Source organism: Gallus gallus, chromosome 7, assembly GCF_016699485.2.
Source record: "Gallus gallus isolate bGalGal1 chromosome 7, bGalGal1.mat.broiler.GRCg7b, whole genome shotgun sequence".
NCBI classification, from domain to species: domain Eukaryota; kingdom Metazoa; phylum Chordata; class Aves; order Galliformes; family Phasianidae; genus Gallus; species Gallus gallus.
In genome coordinates, this window is record NC_052538.1 from 30,298,528 (window position 1) to 30,322,530 (window position 24,003).

At 37.9% G+C, this 24,003-nt stretch overlaps 1 protein-coding gene across 1 annotated transcript in view; it reads right to left on the bottom strand.

Annotated features, from left to right (window-relative positions):
- Positions 1–3,912: 3,912 nt before the first annotated feature.
- Positions 3,913–24,003, bottom strand: part of DARS (aspartyl-tRNA synthetase) — a 36,056-nt gene continuing 15,965 nt past the window's right edge. Inside the window, exons 5-16 of the mRNA NM_001006528.3 lie at positions 21,843–21,945; positions 20,573–20,653; positions 20,050–20,109; positions 13,208–13,319; positions 11,575–11,709; positions 10,306–10,453; positions 9,204–9,350; positions 8,845–8,887; positions 8,080–8,160; positions 7,323–7,434; positions 6,322–6,393; positions 3,913–4,526 (exon numbers count right to left, since the gene is read on the bottom strand). Coding sequence (NP_001006528.2) covers positions 4,435–4,526; positions 6,322–6,393; positions 7,323–7,434; positions 8,080–8,160; positions 8,845–8,887; positions 9,204–9,350; positions 10,306–10,453; positions 11,575–11,709; positions 13,208–13,319; positions 20,050–20,109; positions 20,573–20,653; positions 21,843–21,945 — 1,186 coding nt within the window. The 3' untranslated portion in view covers positions 3,913–4,434. The remainder of the gene's footprint in view (positions 4,527–6,321; positions 6,394–7,322; positions 7,435–8,079; positions 8,161–8,844; positions 8,888–9,203; positions 9,351–10,305; positions 10,454–11,574; positions 11,710–13,207; positions 13,320–20,049; positions 20,110–20,572; positions 20,654–21,842; positions 21,946–24,003) is intronic.

The following is a 24,003-nucleotide window of genomic DNA, read 5'->3' on the forward strand; positions in this document are numbered from 1 at the left end:
CGTGGCGCAGAGCCCCGCCTTCCCGCCCCGCTTTTCCTCTTCTCACTCAGGCGTTTTCGCGCCAAAAGCGAGCGGCGCCTCAGGGCCGTGGGCGGGCAGCTGCTGCGCCATGCCGTACGCGCATGCGCCTGGCGCCTTCCCCTCAGGGCTGCGGGGCCCGCGTTGTCAGTAAAACTTTGAGCGCCCCGAGCGTGTGGGGGTGGAACGCGCTCCGTAGATGCGCGTTGAGGCGTCCCAGAGTGTGTGGGGCCGGCGGGTGCCACCCCGATGGCGGCACTGGAACCCGGGGCTCCGAGCTGTCAGGAAATGGCTGCTCTGCTCTGATTGCCGTCGTCCACGCATTCGCAATCTGTTTATTGATGATCCCGCTGTGAAGTTGAGCAGTGGGGCTGCTCGAGGCCCGGGAGGAGGCCGAGGGTGCCGGCAGCGCCAGCGCTTGAAGGCAGATTGTCCTTAGGCTCAAAGGGGACGTGCCTGCTCCGCCGCCCGCAGGGGGAACGCGCGCACCGCGAGCGCTCCGCGAACAGCCCGGGGCGTAACTCGGAGCAGCTGTGAGCCGGCCCGAGCGCGGGCGCTTGGCTGCGTGCTGGCCGCGCTGCGCTCGCCTGTGGGCTGCCGTGAGGCGGCGTTTGCCAAGCGACAGCAGCGGTGCGGTGACAGCAGCTGGCAAGTGACACTGCCAGGAACCGCTCTGATGGCTGAACTGCTCGGAATCGCAGTGCCACCTGCAAAGACATCAATCTCTGCCCGTGCGGGAAACGCTCCTGCAGTTAAGGCAGCTAAGGGCTGTTTTTTTTTCAATTCTGAAGCACTTTAAAGCCTCTGAAGAATAAAAATCTAGCAGCACCAGCTTCCTGCAAGCAGAACCACACGTTATGCAGCTCTTAGTGAGTAGTGCACAGTCTTAATTGCAGAAGGGTAAAAGAAACTCATTGTGACACTTTAAAGATTTGCAGTGACTATTAGGAATTGAGCGTCTTTGCACTGTGCTCTCACTGCTTAGACTGAAATAAACCTAAGCTGGTCTTTCATAGTCCAGGATAGCAACTTGGGTTGTTTCATCCCTCAGGTGCCATTCAGAGGTGGTGGCGGGCAGTAGGATACCAACCCCTGCCTGGGTTCCAAAACCCTCAGTGAGGAGCAGCTCTGTGTCCTGGCACCAGCAGTAACAGGGCAGCACCTGGCTGGAGCCAGCTGGTGTGCTCCCAGCCCATCTGCTGTCTTTTAGTTCATCCTCTTTGAAAAGGCAGCCTCTTTGGAAACCACCCATGACAGAAGCAGTAGTCTGAAGGACTCCCCAAGTTTTATCTGGAAACACAAAAGGCTCAGTATGTTCCCTGGGAAAGATCCTGTGGGGGAAGCCTATTGGTTTCATCATATTTGCCTTTTGTTACCAGGAAAGCCTTGAGGGGCAGAGATGAGATGGTGAAGTTATTGGCACAATCAGTGTGTGAAGGAAGTATTTTGCCCTCTATGTGAAGGAATAGCTGATTAAACTGTGTACGTGTCTAAGGACAGGACTTGAGATAGTTGCTAATCCTGGATGTACTGGAGAGCATGGGACCTGAGCATGACGGATATGATACGGAGTAACATGTGAAGATCATACTGAATGGAATGGGATGGAATTAATTTTCTTCAGAGCAGGTGACATGGTGCTATGCTATATACATTTGTGACCAAACACTGGAGGCTGAGCAAGACGTTAGGAGCAGACACAAACAGGCAGTTCACCTAAACCAACCATATAACATCATATTCAGCAGTAAGAAGAGAGGGGAAGGGGTTTGGGGATTTACCATATTTTGCTTGGGAACTGGCTGGGCATTGATCTACCTCTGGAAGATGGTGAGCGATAGCCTTTGCATTCATAGCTTGTTCTCTCGTCTTTTACTTCTTCACTTACTAAACAATTCCGCAACACAAAGTTTTTTTTGCTTTACTCCTTCTCTCAGCCCCATCCCACGGGGGGCCATGGTGCTTAGCTGCCACCTGGGGTGAGCCCACAACAGCAGCCCTCGGCCACTGGGCGTCAGTCCTGTGCTCTGCTTCCACAGACTGGCCACTCTTCCTTCCTGCTGGGCAGATGCATACAGCTCACTGAACACAGATGGATTTTCACAAGAAAGCATTTAAGTTAAACTGCAGAAGTAAACTGAGGCTTTGCAGTGTTAGTTGTTAACAGATGACTCCCTGGCTATCCCTTATTAATAGCTTTTTAGTTAGCTTAATACTTAAAAAGGTGCAAGAATGATTACCTTTATCTGTATATCATGAAAGAAAAAAATATTAATTTTAACTGATGAAAAAGCAGCAGCAATTTGGACTCCAGATAGAATGCTAAACTTCCTGCAATAGGTGGAGGAAATCAAGGATTTCCTAAGGTTTTCCTAATCTATGAAACCAGAATTGCTAACCATCAAAACAAGATAAAGTTCTGAATTACTATTTGCTGAGTTCTAACCAAGTTCTAGCAATGTGCAGCATACACTGAAGTATCCTGTTTAGATGACAGTCTTGACAAATGCAGTTTGCATTTTGATTTATGATCATAATTATTTTCAGTTGGCTAAGAAGAACTGCATGAAAGGATATGGTGTACAAAGGGAAAAGAAGGGATAGGGGCCTCCCAGCGGAACTGCAGTTCTTTTGCAGCTACTGAGAATAAATCAAACCAAAATAGGAGCTCAAGTAACTCTTAACAGAATTGGGATAAGCACAGTTGTTACAAGAGTACGTGCAAAACCTGCTGCCACATCTTGAGTAATGAACGTAGTTCTCAGGACTCTGGGTTTTGTTTTGTTGGCATGAAATGTAAGCCGCTAATTTTGTGTATTATTAGGAGGGAGCACTTCTGATGTACATTACCAGCTCTGTAAGAACAGAAGAAATTAAATGAAATTCATGCCAGCCAGCTTTGCTGAATAAACAACTGTTTTGAAACTTGGATTCATCAGTAATAAGCCTGTGGTGGTAAGCTATACTTGGCCACTTAGCTTTCTAAAATATAACCGAGTACAGGATAGCATTTTAAGTACAAGTAAATAATATCAGAAAGATCCTACATTTAAATTAATTACAAAGGACTCAGAAACAAAGCTGCAAAGTGTGTTATTCTTTGTACTGTGTGCCTTCTAAACAAAGTTTAACTTTTAAATTTCCAGCACTCTATCAAACTGACCTTTAGTATTCCTAGAATTATCGCTTTATAATGGAGAACTTGTCACAAAACAAGAAAATTGTCTTGTTCAATGGCAGCTGCAAAAGATGATTTGCCCTTTTGTGAAATTCTACACAACTTCAACACAGCCTCCCTGACTGACCTTTTTGCAGCATAACCAATATGTGACTTCTCTGACATTTAAAAATCAAGGTAGCAACAGAAACAGACTGTCTAAACTATACCTGCGACTGAAAGCTTTTAACATGTAACATGTTAAATAAAAATTAAGTCAGGAATTAGAAGCGTGTACGAAAATTAGACTAACTCTATTGCAGGGCCTAAATGTTGAATAGAATCTTCTGTTCTTTGTCATCAACACTTACTGTTTTAAACCTGCAAAGTAACCATCAGATGTAGTATTTTAAAAGGAAATTTAAAAAAAGCTCAGTTCCTCACAAAATGCAGGGCATACTCGTTGGGTTGGGAAGAGAAAGAGAAGTAGGTTTGTGTGCCATTGCAAAATGAGAAAGTTCCAGCAACTGATTCATTTAGGAAAAAGGATGTCTAGAAAGAATTTTAGAAGTACTCTGACTGAAACACCCCACTTCTGTAAGTGTATAACACTCAGGCAGTTCACAGCATCTATAAATGGTGGTTATTCCATCAGGTTTTGTTTTGTAGTTAAATGCATCATTCCATGATTACCTTGTGAGGATACAAAGCAACAACCAGAAAAGACAGCTACTGTATCTAGTTTGCTTAGAGAATTTTATTGGAATCTGTTACGACTTTTTAAGAATATTCTCCTTCTCACCTGCTTCTCTACAATTTCAGTCATGTAAATTAACAACCGGATTGGTTTCCTCCTGCTTTCTGAATTGCGAGCATCCTGTTATTTCAGCTTTGAGCCAATTCTGTAATCCAGAATATTCAATCTTGCTGACATACGTTAAAAGTGCATGATATTTACTGCACAATTTATTTAAATGTTCAGAAATATGATACAATTTAGTGACAGAATACTAATTCGAATTTGTTAAAAATGTGCAGCTGCCAGTACAAAGAGTCTCGATCTGTTAAAATAACAGCTTTTAAATAAATACCTAAAGGATAAAAAAAATGTTTGTGGCACTTCAGTAAATTAGATCATCTTCTTTTATTGCATGTTACAATGCTTAGATCAATGCACGCTCATCACTAGCAACAGATATGCTCACAATCATATCATACTTGCAGGGCAAATCACCTCACACTTTCATGAACAGGTCATGTTAGGGTGTCAGTCGTTTGGGATCCCGTGGGAACATGGAGGTCTGACGAACATTATGCAGCCCTAGGTATAGCATAGTTACTCTTTCCAGCCCTACAACAAATAGGAAAAAAAAAAAAAAATGAAAAACAGTATCATCATCCAGTCTTCTGTTCAAAACTCTTAAGAAGCTAAATGTAATTTATAGCTAAAGCCAGCTCCACACAGTAGTGAGTGCAAAGACTGATATGGACACATTAACACACCTGACTACAGAAAGGAGTTAGAACCAGAAATTACAGGTTTAACGTACAGTACCATCTGATACAGTACAGGTTTCACTTGGAACATGTGTCAATAAAGCAATGGTACTAGAGATGCAACCCTCTTTTGAATCAGTTGAGACTTTCAAGATGGCATAGAAAATTGAAATGAGAAGGGAGTAACTGGGAGAAATGTATCCTGAACATGGTTACAGAAGTACAGAACAAACCAGACCTAAGGGCTGGTACCAAGTACTTTAGAGATAATAACTGTCTTAAGCAAATACAGTAAAAAACCACTCTGGAAAGCTTATCCCACTCTACAGTGCAGGCATGCAGATTCAGCAGTATGTACTCATGTAACTGTTTGCTGGTATCTTCAAGATAATAAACACTTCTCTGGTTGTGTTCTTTCTTCCTGAAACCTCAGAAGTTATGTGTATACTGCGGAATATGTATGGACTTCCTAACCCACGGGACTACATACACACCCCAGCCATGCTGATGTGAAACCGAGACACCTACTAGTATTCATACACTGCTCCTCCCTACATTAAGGCTTTCAGCTAAAACAACTAGAAAACGGTTCATTTCACAGTATCTTCTGCTTGGCTGATACTTGGCCTGATCTATGGGATGTGCCGTGAGAAGCATTTACCCTGCACAGGAGATGCAGCTTCAGTTTTCTTGATAGCAGCTGTGACTGGCCTAAATGATCCTGGATTATCTGCAAGTGCTGATGATCACTGATGCTTACACCTTTTAAGTATTTCAGAACAGCTGTCTCAAAAGCCTACTGTATTTCAACGCACTTACTAACAGCACATACTTAAGGAGTTGTTCTCTAAACGTGCCAAGAACATACTACACATACTTCTAAAAAAGGCAAATGCAGAAAGACTGGATTAGAGATACTGTTATATATATATATTTTATATATATATATATATATATATATATATATATATATATATGCAATACATATATATTATGTATATGTATATATTACTCAGTACCTAACAAAGTATCCTACTTCTGTATGCATGAAAGCATTTCGTTCTGCTAATGAAAGCAATGTCTGTTACATTAAGATACTTAAAAACTATTTGCTTATTTTTGTATATAAAATGCTCACACTCAAGACAAGAAGCCGGTAGACATCAATACTTGTGCTGAAATGATTACCATCAGTCAAAGCTGACATTCAGTCAAATCACAGCAAATAAAGACAGAAGCAATCACTTTTTTTTTCCCCTTATTACACAGCAGCTTTATCAATTGTGCTGAGATTTCAGTGACATCTAGTATTATTAGGCTATGATATCCATACATACATGCAGTATTTTCTTGCTTATATCTTTTTCTTTGATCAAAGTTGAAGGTAATCTGCTGGGCTAATAAATCAACATATTTTCACTTGTGATCACCTACCCTTTTAACTTGTCAGACTGTGCCATTAATATTTAGTCTAACTATTTTATGATGATCTTTACAGTTTATCTTCTCTCCCTAAACTCCCCAAAATAAACAGTTCATACATTTACCTAACAAGACCACTGCTTGCAATTTTATATTGAGCCCTTCTTGGGACTGGGTTGAAGCTAAGGTCAGGCTAACAGCAAACAAAATAAAACACACATACTTACCTATTCCACCACCAGCATGTGGAGGTGCACCAAACCGAAAGGAATCGATATAAGCCTTTATTTTCTCCAAATCTAGAGAGAAAAAACATATTTTTCATCTGTTTAATGAACCCCCAGCCAAACACATAAGTGAATATGGGACTGCATGCACAATAAAATATTTACAAAGGTAATTGAAAAGCTAACAGTAGGGTTTCGTTCATTAAACAGATGTGAGTTATCCAGAACAGTCTAGAAGTTATGTCCTTAATAGTTCTATTCAATTTTTTTATTAATAATTTAATTAGGTAAGGAACCGTATAACTGAGCATGAGTTAGGCCTAACTGTTCATTATAACATATGGGAACTGCTGACTTCTTGAATGAGCTGCAGTGAGAAGTAAAGTTTCAGCAACCTGTTTCTCCCTATTGCTATGTTGGAAGATTCTCCTGTTATCCTGCTACCTTCTTGACACTTCACTTTGTCATCCACTGAAAGTGTAACTTTAATCTATACCTTACACTTCTAATCTTCATCTAATTTAGTCTTCTACTCTTTTAACATCAGCCAGCTTTATCTGAGCTTTTTTTTTAAAAAAAAAAAAACAAATAAAATCACCACTTTATTTGCTCTCAGTTCAAGATCTAACAAGTGACAGCTAATTCTGCTGAACTACTCCATAAGAAGTTTGTGAGAGTACAGAGAGGCATGGCAGAATACAGCTTGTCTACCCCCATTCTCTAGCAGGTATTTCCTGCATTACGTCCTCTCAAAAGCCCTTGGAAACAATCCCTTTTCATCAAGGCGTTGCTGGGAAACTAGTTAGTTTGTTAATACCACCACTCTATATTAAAATAGTTAAACGGCATCAGATGGATTAACATTATGCATGAAACAGTATCATAATTTTAGCATTACTGTCACACATTCAATTCTGCTCCAAAGTCTTCCTCTAAATGAAATGAATCCAATCATGATTTATAATCTTTTAAACTAAGCTTTACACTGTTTAACTTGTTACCAATGCCATGATGCTTGGCTCTTTCTGTCAGCAGCTGAGGATCGTGAATTCTCTGAGCTCCAGACAAAATCTCTTCCCCTCTCATGAACATATCATAGGAGTTTGAGTTTTTCTGGAAAGACAAGTACTAGTTAATTTCGTATCTACAGTTACTCCATCCTAAGGGAGCATATATATCTCTCAATAACTCCATTTATGATATCCAAAGCCATGCAGTAAGAATGCAATGTGTTTGTGATCTGCCTTAGAATTACAGTATACTGTTTTCTCTCATTAGTCTAGAGATTATTGTTTTCTAAAAACTGAAGTTCACCCACATAAACTTTGAAAAAAGGTTACATTTACACATACTTAACCCACAAAAGATGCTGAAAGATATTTATGCTGGATTTTGGAATAAACTGGGGAAGTTTCCATCAATGTGAAAAAAGCATATTTCTATTTAAGCATCTGTTGCCCTCAAAGAATGTTTTTGTCTTGTTTCAGTGATGGCAGCACAGGAGATCTCCTCTGGTGACCATGGAGAGCTCTTCATAAACCTTCTTCAACTTCAGCCTGATTTACTTTCTAGTATGTTTTTCACTAGTGAAGGGTCACTGCAAACACTTTATGGGCCATGCAGCACTGACCTACTCTTGTTATTAGCTTAATTTCAATTACAACAGAGGATGATACAAAAATACTTTCTCTACTTTGTGAAATTATACTATACACAGAGTAATCTCAACTGCCACTGTCAACAAAGAATTTTACTTACAGGATTTACAGGGTCTGGCATTGTATAAAAAGGCCTCACAGCAAGAGGGTATTTGTCAAGAATGTAGAAGTCTGTGTCATACTGAAAGACAATGATTTCAAGAAGTTACTACAAGTGAAAATGATGTAAAGAACAAAGTACAAGAGGAAGATAAAACCAATGAATCTTAGAAATCTTAAAAAAAGATTCCAAGCAACTCTGTACAGATTTGACAGTATTATCTTCAAAGATGTTACACAAAAAAGCAGTAGATTACTTTTCAGTTTCCCAACACTACCACTTCTGTGGATTTAAGAATTTTTAGCAGTAAAATGTCTTGCGAAAGTCTGTTGAACTTTTTCCCCCCCAGTGATATAATCTTTTCCTACAGATTTAGACAGAATCTGGTTTTACTTTGGTTTTTGTTTATTTGTTTGTTTTTTTAATTCTCCTACAATCTGTTTTTTTGACTGTACTACCCTGTTTGGTGTGCTCAACAGTAAAAAGCATAGAAGACTGAAAATGGTTTGAAAGAGATTATGAAGAATAAAGATAAAAATGTTGGTCGATGAAATAAGCTATAACAAAATGGAAACGCAGTCATCCAATTAAGACATGCTTCACTGGTCACAAACCCTTCACAACTTCTGCACATTGATACTGTTTCCTCAATCAGTGCATAAAAAGTTATTTTACATAAAGCAGGCATTTATACCTACTCAACGATTCCATGACATCATGCTTCAGATTCAATGAGAAACATATTTATTATAAAACAACAGTTACCTTTTCCTTTACCAGACGTCCCAGGAGCTTTTCATTAGGTGTGCTGAAAAAGATTCTCACCATTAGAATTACGTGACTTAAACTTTTACTGATTACATACTTCATAAAAACAAGTTTATTTTATCCTCAGAAGGTTCAAGTTCCTCTCACTTCTTGTCGTAAGTTATTTTCCTCTGAATTCAGAGTTTACAGTCTAGAGTAGAAGAAAGGTCTATTTTCATATCCATTCATTTATTCATCAAGAGATATGGACATACATACTGTTTATTCCTCTCAAAGAGAATCTCCCTGCACAGCACAAAACGTATACCTTACTACTACTTTCACAAGATTGAAACATTTGTGTATTGCCAAAGTACCTCAGATCTTCTTCATCCCCCATCTCAATGCCCGCCTCCCTAAGCATGGCCACAGCTTCACGGTATTCCAGCCTCAGAGTTGGCTCCAAAAACTTAAATGGCTCACATGGGAACTGTTTGTTCACCATCTGGATTTCAGCTTGGAATCTATATACAAGAGAACAAGAACAGAAGCAAAATACAAAGTAATCAAGAAATGGATGCACCTTGTATGTAATAATCACTTTGCACTGGCAATACAATTCTGCCACAAGAGGTCCCTCTTGCAATATAAAAACCTACTTTATTTTACATTATCTCCTGGAGAAGTTCTGTATAATCCTAATGAAATGTTTCATCTAAGTTAATGCAATCTGCTTCAGTGGTATACAGGTTAATATTTTACTACTACTTCTGTTTTGTTCCTTTCCTAAGAAATAATTGGCTAGATCAAATTTTCACAGTAAAAACAACTAGAAACCATCCCTTTGATTTGCAACATATAGCTAGGTTCTCCTTTGATTTAAATAATACTCTGTTTTGAATATAGAAGAGAAATTTCTTTCCAGATTGATGAAAGATAGGCATTTCTGCTGGCAAGATAAGGTAAGCAAACGAAAACCACTTCCTAAACTTCTGGCTTGTTTTTTTAACAAGAGTGTGAATAATGGAAAATAATCTTTGCTGCTGTCATGGCAGCGATGCAAGCTGTTACAATAAATTTCCTCCAGGAAAGCTATTTTAAACAGTTAAGATTGATTTCAAAACAGAACAATCAGTCTACCTGTAGTGGCACAACAGGAAGGATATTTTACACTAATGATGGATCATTTCTATTAGGAAGCCCATTCAACAGTGAACATCGTTTCTGTGGTGCAAGCTGGCATACCGTAGAAGATGGAGCTTGGGCATAAAATAGGCAGTTTACTAGCATTGGTGAACTTCTAAAGTCAGTTACAAAGGAACAGTTAAGAGCAAAGCAACAAGCTGAAGTTCTCTTGTAAATCAAATTACTAACGATTATCTGACAGGCTGAGGATGAAATGCTCACCCATTTGATGCCACAGTGCAAGACAGCTCAAACAAATGAAGTTGTTCATGAAATGGAAAATGTTTTTGTTACCTCTCCTGAAGTCCTTTGAATATCTGCACCAAAGTATCTGCAATCTCATCTACCACTTCATGATAGTGGTAGTTAAAAGCCATTTCAATATCCAGACCAACAAACTCAGTCAGGTGTCTATGTGTATTGGAGTCCTCAGCTCTAAAAACTGTAAAATTAAACAAGAATTCTAACTGACCTGGAATTGTAATTCCATTTTGAAAAATAACACAGACAATCAAACACACCAGCAATTAGACAAGATAGACAATGCTGTCTCCAGACATGACAATTCTTACTGAAAAACAACAAGAAAGCTTGCTGCCTCAAAGCATCACTCATAACAAACAGTAACAGCATTATTGTAGCTGTGGTGGTCAAAGGGTACAAGATAGTACCTTCTGCGAGTCTTGCTTATCTCTTGTCAAACCAACAGATAGAAGTGGAAAAAACAGACAAGCTGTCAGGCACACAAGACCTTTCAGATTTGAAAACTACCTTTTTCAGAGGAAATGGACTTCTGCATGTGTGAGCTGATTTTTTTTCAGGTACAAGACTGATATAAACATGCATTCCTACAAAACCATGACTCGTGTTAGTAATTAACAAGTCATTTAAGGTCTGAGTTACTTGCATCTTTTTATTTTATTTACAAGCTGTTATTGTGTTTTCCAGCATTTCTACCTTAAATATCTTTAAACCTGTTCTCAAGGTCTAAGAAAAAGTTGCTGCATTATTGCTTAAGAGGGCAATGTTCTATTAGCTTTTAAGGAAGGGTGTGAGAGAGGAAAATAATCCATTTGCATTCTTTACTGACAGCCTGGTGAGACATATGCCTTTTCCAAACAATGCTGTTTGGTACATGTACAGGAGCATGGGACAAATCCATGTTAATACACAATCTGAAGTACATCAAATTTAGCTTCCTTATTTTAGCTCTTTGCTACTGGGCAACTAAAGCATGCTTAATAAGTAACAATGGCTTTGGTAATTACAGCGCTCTTCCAAGTTTTGCTAACTCCATCATATTAATTTCCAGTGCGTTTCTCTTCTTTCTTCTCACTGAATAGAAGACACCCTCATTGCAGCATCTTAGTTTTGTTCCAGCAACCTCCCTGTCAACTTTATTCTTGTTAGTTGCCCCAAATGAAATTTGTGTTTATTAAGTGAAGCTATAATACGTAAAAGCATTCAAAGCTTTCAACATAGATGTTAACTTTCCTTTTACCACAACTGCTAGAAGCCATCAAGGTCATCTTTACAATGTGGATAAAGTTATGCTTTTCTTACCTGGTCCAACACAAAAAACTTTTTCAAAGTCAGCACATATACACATCTGCTTGTACAGCTGTGGGGATTGAGCCAGGTAAGCACTGCTTTTGAAGTATGATACAGTAAACACATTGGCTCCTCCTTCGCTGGCAGCTGAAAAGCAAAGCTTACATTGGTTATTAAAATAAAAATGAAAAAAAAATGTTAGAAATAGACTGACAGATTACTGGGCTTATACTGAAAGATAAGGGAAAAAAACATGTTAAAAGAAAAAGATAAATTTGCATCATTAATGCTAAGGGAAGTTTTGGGGCTCAGAACTGTCAGACACTGTCTTGCAAACCTGCTAAAACCTAGCTAGGGGTAGCTAAAAATGCTACTGTTCCCAGCCATCCTTCACTTTAGGGTGAAGGCAGCAGAGAACGCACGTTTGTAGCACCACATCTACTTGCAGTCCACCATTTCTGAGGAAACAAATCTTTATCAGTGATGTAAGCTTCAAAGCCAGTTAATTGTAGAGACCAAGATCAAAGCACACATCCTGTTTTTCCAGGACTGTCTCTCTAGCAGAGGAATGGGCAAACATCTGAAGTGTCTGAAGGCACTAATAGATCTCAGAGACAAACCTGGATTTACCAGAGGACATTTGCCAAAGGTACAAAGCTATCTCCCAGTTTGAGACAATTACCATAGTTACCTTGAAAGAACATTAGCCAAGAACACATGATCCCATTTTGAATGAACCCCTCATAGCAAACAGCCTACCAAAACTCACTGTACATTTCCCAGTGTATGAAATGATTGTGATAGTTGCCTAGCATACTTATAAAAACACATCAGAGTGAAACAATAATTAATAGTTTTTAAAGATTCTTATGATAACGCTATATGCTACTTATAATTACTGACAATTCCACTGCAATTAATCGTTCTTTTCTTTAATTACCACTACTCCCACTGAAATAATTTCATTGACTACTCAGTTAGTTTTGAATAGAGGTTAACATTGAAAATCTGAAAATTTAAAAAAGCTATCATATGCAAGTTTGAAACTCAGTAAAGAATTGCATCGATTTAATTTGCTAATTTTGCAAAACTTATCAAATTCTCTCCTTCAAACAATAGGATGCTTGCTTGCTTTCAATGGTACACTGCACAGGAAGAGTAGTACACTTCCTCAAAGGTGCTACATAAATAAACTACCTGGGAGTCTTGAACACCTCATGCTATTTTACCAGCATCTGTAGGAAAAGTTACTTAATCTTACAGGTCAATGGCATTTTTCATGTTGTAAGAATTGTTGCTTGCATGTATTTTGTTAAAAAGTCCTAGTTTTAGCTCAGTCAAGAGTTGTCTTCAAAAATATGTAATACAGAGGTGATGCATATGATCAAGCATTTTGTGTTTAACTAAATTAAAACTTCAAATGCACTGTAGAGTAGATAAATCAGGCATAAATACCATTTGTCTTGTTGTTCTTTTAACATTCAAAGTCAGGAGAAGAATAAAGAACAACCCTGATACTTGCTTTGTTTGCTATGCTGTATCTGAATTAGAAATAGCTTCTTAAAGAAAAAAAAAATATTTGTCAGGTTCACTGAGCAAATGTAAAAGAAGCGGATCTGAAGCTTCTGGATCAAAAATACATTACCTGAAATGATTTTGGGAGTCTGAATTTCCACAAATCCTTTGCGAATGAGAGTTTCTCTAAAAAGCTGACAAATACCAGACTGGAGGCAGAAGACTGCCTGACTGGTGGAAGTCTGTAAGGAGAAAAAAAATATAACACAACCTAAGTTAGTTTAATTCTTTCCCACTCTGTAACTTTTTGTGGACAGCTGGGAGGATACATCTCTTCTCTTAGGAACGCCTGGCTTCTGTATTTGCCTGAACAGAGAAAAATGCACATGCAACTATTTATTACAAAAACAAACAAACAAAAACCAGAAAAGAACAGGAAAGGAAGCAAGAAAAATTCCTCATTTCAATCTGCAGCATATTCAGTTATTAAGGATATGCTGCGGTCAACTCAACATTTAAACAGTCACTGATTTGTAAGTTTTGCTTCTGAAAATAAGGATTTTATAGTAAGAAAAAGAACACTAAACCTATTACAAACCTTTCAGCACACTGAACTAGAACCACTGCGGTTGTACACAATGCGTAACAACAGCCCACAATTGGTTATGAGGTCAGAATGTTTGTGTTTACTAAAGGACTAGGAAATGAAATGTTCTTCATGCAAAAAACATAGCCCTGTGCTAACTACCTGAGTCAGGGCCACAAAAACAACCCCAAAAGAGCGTGTGAACTCTCAGCAGCATTTACAACTGTTCACATAACTTCTGATCATACAAACTGCTATTTTCTTTTCAGCGTTTATTCCAGAAGTACATCTGGCCGAAGAACTGATCAATGCAGGTTCTATTTGTTTATGTACGTGACGCAATTAAGTCACTTATCTGGTTAACAACTACTTCTGCTCAATGTTCCAGTAACATACTTGGGTTTAAGTGTGAAGAAAAAAACCAAGTTCAGTAGATGCTGAAAACATCGCAGTACATCAGCACTGAACCCATATCTGATTTTGTGCTCGCAGTGTTTAAGAACTGGCAGTCAGCAACCTACGAGCACACATAAAAACCAGCAAGTTCTCATAAGAAAACTAAAAGAACGTTTCCTTATGACAACCTGCGTCACAGCACTGTTTACTTCTCTTTTCTGAAAGGTACCCAACTTTTCTCTCAGGGCAAGGAGAACCTTGTGGGCTTTTTCACATGACTCTTACCAAACCACAAGACAAAAAACCCAGTCAAAACAAAGTATATAAGCACCCAAATTTAGACAGTCCGTCAGTGGATATGTTGAAATAAAGCTACGTTCAACATCTCTGGAAGACGAAAGATATCCCTTAACTGAAAAACTGAAAGAGAAAACAGTTTTAATACTGCAGATTTGTAGTAATTTGGAGTGATTTGCAATTAGAGCAGATACAGTATTACAGCGTGCAAGTAGTTGAGATCAGTAAATAACTGCCAGCAGTTCTCACTGTCTGACAGCAGTAACCATCAGCCACTACTCCCACTACTTTCAAAATTAAGGAGAAGAGGTTATGAGCAGCAAATACAAAAGTGCCCTTGAACTTTTTCACCATTCTTCCACAGATGTTGCAGTGTTACACCAAACTACCTCAGTGATTCAGAGCGATTACGTAGACACATACTTTTATACGTGCATGCACACATATATTTGGTTTTATTGTTGTTTTTTCAACCCATCTCCTACTCAGAAACGTGAAGAGACTTTAGAAGATTATAAACCAAACAGTCACATTTAGGTTTACCAGAATGGTTTTTTATAAACTTGACCAACTTTCAAAAATGCTAAGAAACAATTGCACAACATTCATTTGAAGTGAGATAGTAACAGTGACTCCTTGTCCTTCTGATGAACCAACACCAGTTTGATACCTGAGTAGGTAAGAATGTATTTCTAAGATACACACTCTTATGAAAAAGGGAAATGGTATTTCAATCTGAAAGCAATTGCTTGCCATGAAGTCTGAAAGCATGCAGAGAGTCAACAATTAATACATCCCTACCAACAATAGTTTGTGAGCTAGTAACTCACCCGTGCTTTAGTGAGGATGCAGAACAAAGATGCAGCCTTCCTAACCCTATCGGTAACGATAATTCATCTTTAAAAATAGCAATTATCAAAGAAGTCAAGCTCATAGAATTGGACTCTGAAGCTTTTGCTTAACTATAAACCAGGAAAAGAACAAGCTGCCATTCTCTGTACCTCAAATTAGATCTGACAAGACCACTCTTCTTACTACCAAAGGCAACAGAGCTTCAGTGCCCATCCATTCAGACACTGCCAACAAGCACTGAGTATTTGTGACACTGTGGTCTCTTTGTAAGAATTAGACAGACCCACAAGATCTCAGATTAGCTCCCAAACAACTGCAACTGTCAGTGTGCAGTGCAGTCAGGTGGAGGACCTCAGAAGTTCTACGTGCAACTGTAACTTCTCAAAGATTTTGAAGTTGATTCTGTGCCCACACAAAGCAAAGTTCTTCAAATTTAATCATGTCCTTTGCAGCAGAACATTTAGGACAAAAAGGGACTGAAGATGATCATTCAAGGCAGCAAACTAAGGCAGTTGTGAAAAATGAATATATATGTTTAAATATCTTAGCCTACAACAACATTTCAGCATGGCAACTTTTCCTGTACTGTTCACTCTTGTAAACTCTTCCACACATATACCAGTAAATTCTTGTCTAAGGCAACAGCAAAGACACTAACGTCTTCAAATGCAAAACAAAAACTGAAACAAACCTATGCCACTTAAATATTGCTGTTTAAGCTTAGTGATTTTACAGGAAAACTCATTATTTCTAATAATTACCCCTTGTTACAGACAGCAGAAAAAATGTTCAGCTAACGATGCTGAAATACAGGTGTTGGTTGTAACTTCACTCTCACCTCACCTGTGTGTTTGCTACATAAATGCAACAAAGGAAAATGCTATTTGAACACAGTACTTCAACACTTAAAGATTATAAAAGAAAAATAACTCTGTTCTATTCAGCACAATCAGTGGCATGTAAATAGTAATACCCATGTAAGTTGCCAGACAGACAAATCTATTTCCCTAGAACTGAAGGCATTTAACACCTTATGAGATCATATCTCAAGGAGGTATGATGAAGACGCAAATGAGCAAAGCTGCAAACTTCTTTTCCCTCTCACATCAACTACTGAATTTGTTCTATCACTTTACTTTTGCTTTTTTGTTAACCTGCTGGAACTGACTCCTCTTCCACCAGAATCCCTGAATACATAAAGCAGGCTAAATACAAAGGGAAATAATGTCAACTATATGACTTCAAATAATACACAATAATTTAATAACAAAGATAATTTTGAAAATTCTTTATCACGTGTATGAGGAATGAAGTTCTCATTAGGAAACAGGATTTGCCTTCAGTAACAATTTCTGTATTTCAGATTGACTGAAATCAACTGTTTCACTCAAATATTACTTTATAGTAGAGCAAGAGGAGAACATGAAGTTTGTTGTTGAAATGATTGGGACTGTGTTATTTCAGCACAATGAAATCACTACAAACTACAGCAAACAGTGTATCTGGTTGTGATTACAGCTTGAAGTCAGTCAGGAGACCAACAGCTTTTGCAACAAGTGCATCAAATTCAACACAATGAAATCAAGCTTAAAGTAATCAAGTCATTAAGAAAAAAACCGCATTAAGATCAATGTACATATAACAATCTGACAGCCATGAGCTACTAAAAGTACAGTTTAATGGTTACACACTACCCCTAAGCAGTTTAAACAAGATAATATTGACTCTGAAGGACTATGCTTTGGTCACAACGAGCTGTGCATTAGCAGACATAATTATAGCATCAGGACTGCTAAATACATATAACTCAAGTCAAATTTGGACAGATGCTATTAAGATAAAAACCCTGCTGGACATCAAAAAATAAACCAGAGCAAGGATATCAGTCAGGTCTATTGCTGAAACCTGATGAACCTCCATTGATTTTTCTTCAGAGCAAGATATACTAAAAAGCAAGACTTAAAACAAGCAGTATTTCACGTATTGGCTTGTCCTTATTGCTTTACCTTCACTGCAGATCTTCATGAAATACGGTCAGTTAGCACTTTCTTTAGGTGTTTTTACATATCTGAAAAGCCTATGCATTGCTGAATACTGCAGTTATGCGTAGCAGAAAGGCAGAAATTTAGAAACACAATCAGTGCTCCAACTGCCTTTTTGAACTGTTCCAATAAACAATTAGTTAATCAAACATATCTAGAATTAAATATATTGACATTCATTATACCATCATGAAAAATAGATGCTTAGGTCAACAGCAGTTTTCTTACACTCACCCACAGATACGTGAAATAAAATCTCGTCTGTACAAGGACTCTCAACTTTACATCCCCAGTTTTTCTACTCCAAAGAGTATGGGATCTGTATTTTAGTAATTAACGGATCAGGAACAGAATCTTCGTATATCATCATTCCTCAGAAAGGTCTTTTAAAACCCCCCTACCTTAAATAATAACTTTCTTGAATGCATTTAAAGCAACAGCTATTGCAATAGCTTGGGATCCTGGCATTTTAGTACTTCCAATCCCTACCCTCAAAAGCACCTCTAGGAGATTTGACAGCAACCAAAATGCAAAACTGTGCACATGTGATTTTCAAAAGTATAAAAGAATTGAAATCTTGAGGTCTCTATAGAATATTTTGTGTTCTACATCCACCAGGCCATTCTCTTTTAAATTTTCTTCTTTTTTACCCCACTATATTTTTCTTGTCATTAACCATACTCATTTCACTATTCTACAATTAAACTCTCCTTGGCATCCACCATAGTTGGATGGAGCTATGCTATTTTTGAAAATTCATCCTCTTTTACTCATCCAAGAACTGAGTTCCACAGCTCCACTTTATCATGATATCACCCCAACAATGAACTCCTTGGTTAATTACTGAAGTTAATTACATCACTATAGAACTACTTTAAAGATTCTATTTAAGTGGACAAACCTAATTTTAGTTCTATATTAAGGATTCTTCCTTTTTTAACTGAAGTCTAGCCAAGGCCTACGCATTTCATTTGTTAAATCTGTCTCCAAAAAAAATCAGTATCTTTATTTTTGATACTCGATTACCTCCTTCTTCCTTAAAAACCAGGGCACTGAGGAAACTTAAACTAGATGCTACATGTATCTGTGGTTGCGACTTCCTCCCATACTAGTAGGAACAGATCATCACAGCAACTCCATTAGAACTATTCTGATCAAGTTTCACCTCAGTCCAGTAGTCTGTCTTCTATATAGAGACAGAGTTAAATTAAGGTTCAGAACTCAAAACAGAAGGCCAAACATTGCTGAATGAATAGTGTTCAGACAATGGCTGGAACATACAATACTCACATAGAATTGTATAGTTTAGGAAAGGTTATAGCATTATTCACTTAGCTCACTACTTGCACCCTCCAACTAGACTGGTGACAACTTATTTTCTATGACGACACTGCCAGAGATGCATACATGAAGATTCATGCTAGACTAATGAATATATCCAGGCATACCCAGTACCTGATCCAATATGTGATCTAGGAGTTGGCAACTCTGCCTGCGGCAGGACGGTTGGAATCTGATGGTCCTTGAGGTTCCTTCTAATCCAAGTCGTTCTATGACTCTCCATTATAAGAATTTTAGCCCATCTCTTTGTTTCATGTCCTGTGTATATTCTAGTATTACAGGCTTTTTTGTGTTCTTTTTTTTCCCCCCTTACTATTTACCTTCTCATGTTTTACTCCATAGATGCTCTCATCTTAATTACAGTCAACCAAACTTCCATGCTATTACTTCCAGGTTGTATTTTAACTGTTATTTCATTTTCTATTACTCCTCTCATCCATTCAGGGTTCATAGCTCTTTCCAACTTATGATACACATTTCATTCACTTAAATAATTTTCTTAAGTTTCTCCAATGTGCTGTTAAGTATTCTTTGGCATCATCAGAAGTTCAAGCAACACTTGAACTTTTAACAGTCCAGAGTTCTCCCTTCAATTTAATTTTAGGTAATTTAAGGTAACTGCCTTACCATTACTCTAGGCTGATGATTCTTTTAATTCTCACTAGCACAGAATTCTTTTTATCAAAAACTTAAATATACAGATGAAGAGACGAGTACAACGAGATACGGAGTATCTTGAAAAGTAATCACAAATTGAAGCTGCTCAGTATCACATATGATAAGGTCAAGTGAAAAGCCATTATATCTTTGCACCAAATGAAACAATTTGCACAAGTAGTTTTAATTGCTGAAATAAGTAGATCAGATATTCAAATGCTTTAAGCATCTCTGTGCCAGAAATTTCCCAGATTTTCCAATTAAAAAACGATCTCTTTGTTTTACTTCTCAGACCCAAAGCTTGGTTTACTGAGAAACTACCATTATCATAACTTCAAAGGCAGGACTAGATACACCAAAAAAAGAGCTAAATATACACTTCATTCAATGAAAAATTGATTAGAACATTATTGTGTAGAGTCAAATAGGGGAAAAGACAAGAGAAAATAACATCAAAAGGATAGCTGATTACATATTCATTGTTAAATTCAAAACTTCCACCTAATGGTTCTAAGCTGAGCTCTTGTGACACTTTCTGGGTACCAAGTACTATATTTGAGAAGAAATATTGCCTATATGTTATCCTTATTCAGTCAGCATACATGGCCACATGCCAAATCCTAAACATTCAGCTTAATCTACTAGTATGTGTTCTCTAATGCACTCACACAGTGAGAAACGTTGTTTAGCTTTGGCCAGCAAAACACTTCCACCAAATCCATCGCTTTTACTGTTCCATGGATTATGACAGAGAATAACTGAATACTTGCAAGTAAACAGGCAACAAATCTCATTCCTTACCCTCAGGTCAATGACTCTGTTGTCCAATCTTGTATCTTGGTTTACAGTGGCTCTTCCATCCTAAACAGTTGTGCAAAAATACATAATGAATATATACACACCTAAAAGGAAAGTATTGGAGAAAAATGTTCTTTGGTTAAAGGCCAAGAGATACTTCTAAATTCAGATTTTCTAGATCAGTCTGAAGAACATACAACTGCCAGTACAGCAAGTCTTAAGCTACAACTTCTCCATGGTCACAGGCAGAAACCAGCTATAAGGGTCTAGAATACTTAAGACTAAAAGGCCGCTGGTTCTGACCCAATACTGCAGTTCAGCAGAAATCAAATCTGTAGAAATTGCTAATACAGTCTGGAGAATCATAATGGAAATAAACATAACAATGGAAGCTAATAACGGAATAATAATGAAAGCTCAACATAACGAGAAAACAAATTTGCTGCATGATGGAAGCTGCCAGGCTTTCACACTTTTCTTCAATTACAAAGATAATAAAGTGTGTTTGAGTATGCAAAGTTTTCACCTCCTCGCCTTCCACTTCTGGCCGAACAGCATCATCCAGCTGTAGAGGGAGTCGGGGTTCGGCTAAACTGATCACATAGATCTGAAAGCGAGATAGGAACAAAAATAGCATGATACTCAGCTCAAAAGAAGGTGTGATTTACAATAGGATATTTCTGGCATAAACATGAAACAGTGTTTGCATAGGCTGTTAGCTGGAAAACTGATTTTCTTCATAAAGTCAACATACTTGGGTGCAGTCTCATGATAATATTGGAAACGCCTAAATGTGACTTCCTTTTTCAAAGATTTTTTTTTCCCCTTGGAAGCAGGAAAGTATCGAGTTGAACAAGTACAGGCTGCCTAAGACAAGCCTACTGGCATGAATGCCAGGTCTGAAACTGCTAGATTACACCGTTTTAGGCTCTGATTGCAGCGAGCACATCTCATTCTTGTTGTTCTGGTACTGTTTTACTTACCAATCTGATTGAATTTGAAGGAGCTATTTCAGACCAAGAATTTATGAGGTAGATAAAACACACAGAGAATGCAAGACACCCTGCTCTAAAGCCTCCTCATAGCTACATTTAATTTCATGTTCTTTTTAGAAAAAGTCAAGCATCTGACAATTTGCACATATATTTCTTCAAAATCTGCACATTTTCCACAGTGCTGCTAGCTAAGATCTACCTTCCTACAACTATTATAGCCACTTTACTGTTGAGGCAACCATGTTTCCGCAGAATTGTACACAAGTTTGTGTAGTGGCTTTACAAGCAAACAAAGGTTTAGATACATATTCTGTTAACCAAATTATAAAGCTGCACTTCCTCCAGCCCTACAACACAAACTATGGAAACTTTAGATTTCAAGAGCTTCCATATTGTTAAGTCAGTGCTTTACTTTAGCGGAGAGTTATACATTCCATTCCATTTCACTCAGGGGAAGACAGATTCCCAAAAAAGAAGAAACTTCTCACACCTAAGAAGTGGCTGACTTCTTATTACAGTACCTGCTGCACTTAAGAATTACAAGCATTCCTAGCCAAATCGATTCAGTGAGATTAATTTACTTGTTACTATATTTTAAGTGGCAGCTAAGATCAGGAAATACTCAAAATCAAATATTTTTAAAACAGGAACATCTCATGTTTATGTATGGTATATAGAAATGTGTAGTTTAGAGGAGTTTATTTCTCTGGTACTGGACTATAAAGTTTATATATGCAGAAAGACAGACAGACTAAATAGATAGATAATCCCAGACAGTGGTCAGTTTGCTTAAAAAATTACCCTTTGAACATGCAGCTCAACATCTTGCTGAGTACAACCTCCGATTTTCTGATGTGCTTTCCTCACAACGCCTTCTACATCCACAATGCTCTCTTTGTTGATGCTGTCAATAAAGATAGTAGCCTTACTAAATCACATTGCACACTGCACCAGATTCAGTACTTAGCACTAGCATGTACATGTACTGTATGGACTGCTGGAACAACAAAACAGAATTAAGAATTTAGATATTTATTATACATAATCAATGAACAAATAAAGGATGTCACTAAAACATCACCAGCCACAATAAATCCAGACTGGGATGGAAGACTTATAAGGGAAAGAATTATAATTAAACTTAGTAATTGCTCATTCTTTGTGTGTGTATACATAAACTGACAAGTCGCATAGTTCTTTTTCTAGGCCACATACACTCTTGCATGTGTCAGCTGATGCAATTATCTGAAAGATGGGTCTTGAACAGCAGAACAACAAATTGAAAGAAAGTCCTAGATCTAGAGGGCAAAAAAAACTGATTGAGCTTGTTTAAACTACATGACTTGTTACTGAAAGATGCAAGATGCTTCTAAGTCAGTTCTTTAAAACAGAGGACATCTTAACTGCTCTCCACTAACAGTCATTAAGAGTATATTAAATCACCATATAACATCTTTAAAATCTTCCAACAGTGTGATAGAAAGTATGTGTGTTATAAGCAAACAATAACAGAAGTCTCGAGAGTGACAGATGAAAAATAATTCATAAGAGCAATTTTCATTTAGGTACTGCAGAAAATTACTGGTTTTAAATCCAGTACTTCATGTAATTGCGTCTCTACTGGAGATAGAATTTCACTCTGTCTCTTTGTCAGCCTGCATACAAAAGGCAAAATATCAGAAAACACTTCTTTTGTCTTTATGAAAAGTAAGTTACAATTAACTTTATCTTTCACTTCTCAGGCATTCTTGAGATGACCGGAAAGCACTTTATGTACATCGCTTGACTACGCAAGCCCTTCGAAAGCAGAACAGTAGGCCTGTAATGCAACCACAAACAGTAAGAGGCAGGCAAGGACGCTGTTAGACAAGCTGGCCACTACTGATTTTGGTAAATCAAGAAGCAGTTAGCAATCTTCAGGTTTACAAAGTCAGCTTCTGAGTTAGTAAGGCTCCTCGCCACACCCAACAAACCCCCAGACTAACAAACCTCAAACTTTTTCCATAAAGTTAAGTGAGAAGGTAGTAAGATAAATGTTTTAATGCACAGAACTCATGGGCACTAATTCTCAGTTAAAGTGGAGAAAGGCAGAGTTGCAAGTAGGTGCAAGCTACTGCTGATGATAACTACAGTCCAAATAAATCAGTTGCATCTCCATTAGTTTATCTAGCACTTCCCAGGGCCACTCTAAGAGCTGTGAGTAAAATCTAGGTATTCTAAACTGACGGTCTTTTTGTACAGCTACAGTAAAAACCACATGAGAAACTCATTAGGATTGAAAGGCTTCTTTTTAGAAATATCTATGTTTGGAACTAGTTTCTCTCTCACTTTTCTTTTCTTTTATTTTTTTTTTTTTTAACCCAGTTAAACAATGAAGTCTACCTTTACAGCTGTTGAGAGAAACTTGGCTTTCATCTCCGACAAAACCTTTGTGGTATGACCCAGAAGGAGCTGAGATATGAATGCTAAGTGCTGCAGAGTATGACTACTTATTCTGTGTCCTACTATGCCTGATGCATCATAGAATGGCTTAGGTTGGAAGTGATCTTAAAGATCATCCAGTTCCAACCCCCTGCTGTGGGCTGGTTGTTCCCCACCAGCTCAGGCTGCCCAGGGCTCTATCCAATCTGGCCTTGAGTACCTCTCAAGGTATACCTTGAGTATGGGGCCTCAGCACCACCACCCATACCAGCCATAAGAGAAGCTAAACAGATCTTTGGTTTGACCTGGAACAAACTGCTTTACTTCATAAAGTTAAGTTCAAACTGAAGTCATTCAACAGAATTTTTGAATAAAAGTTAACAAAATTTTACAAAATCTGATGAAGTTTAAGTAACAGTTGGAAACTCAAGCAATAGAATTCTCAAAACTTCATAGAATCACTAGAAATGAATCACAAGTGCCTGGAAAAAAATGCCAAATTTCAGCATTTTAATTGATTAGACTATTTCTTTGATAGCAA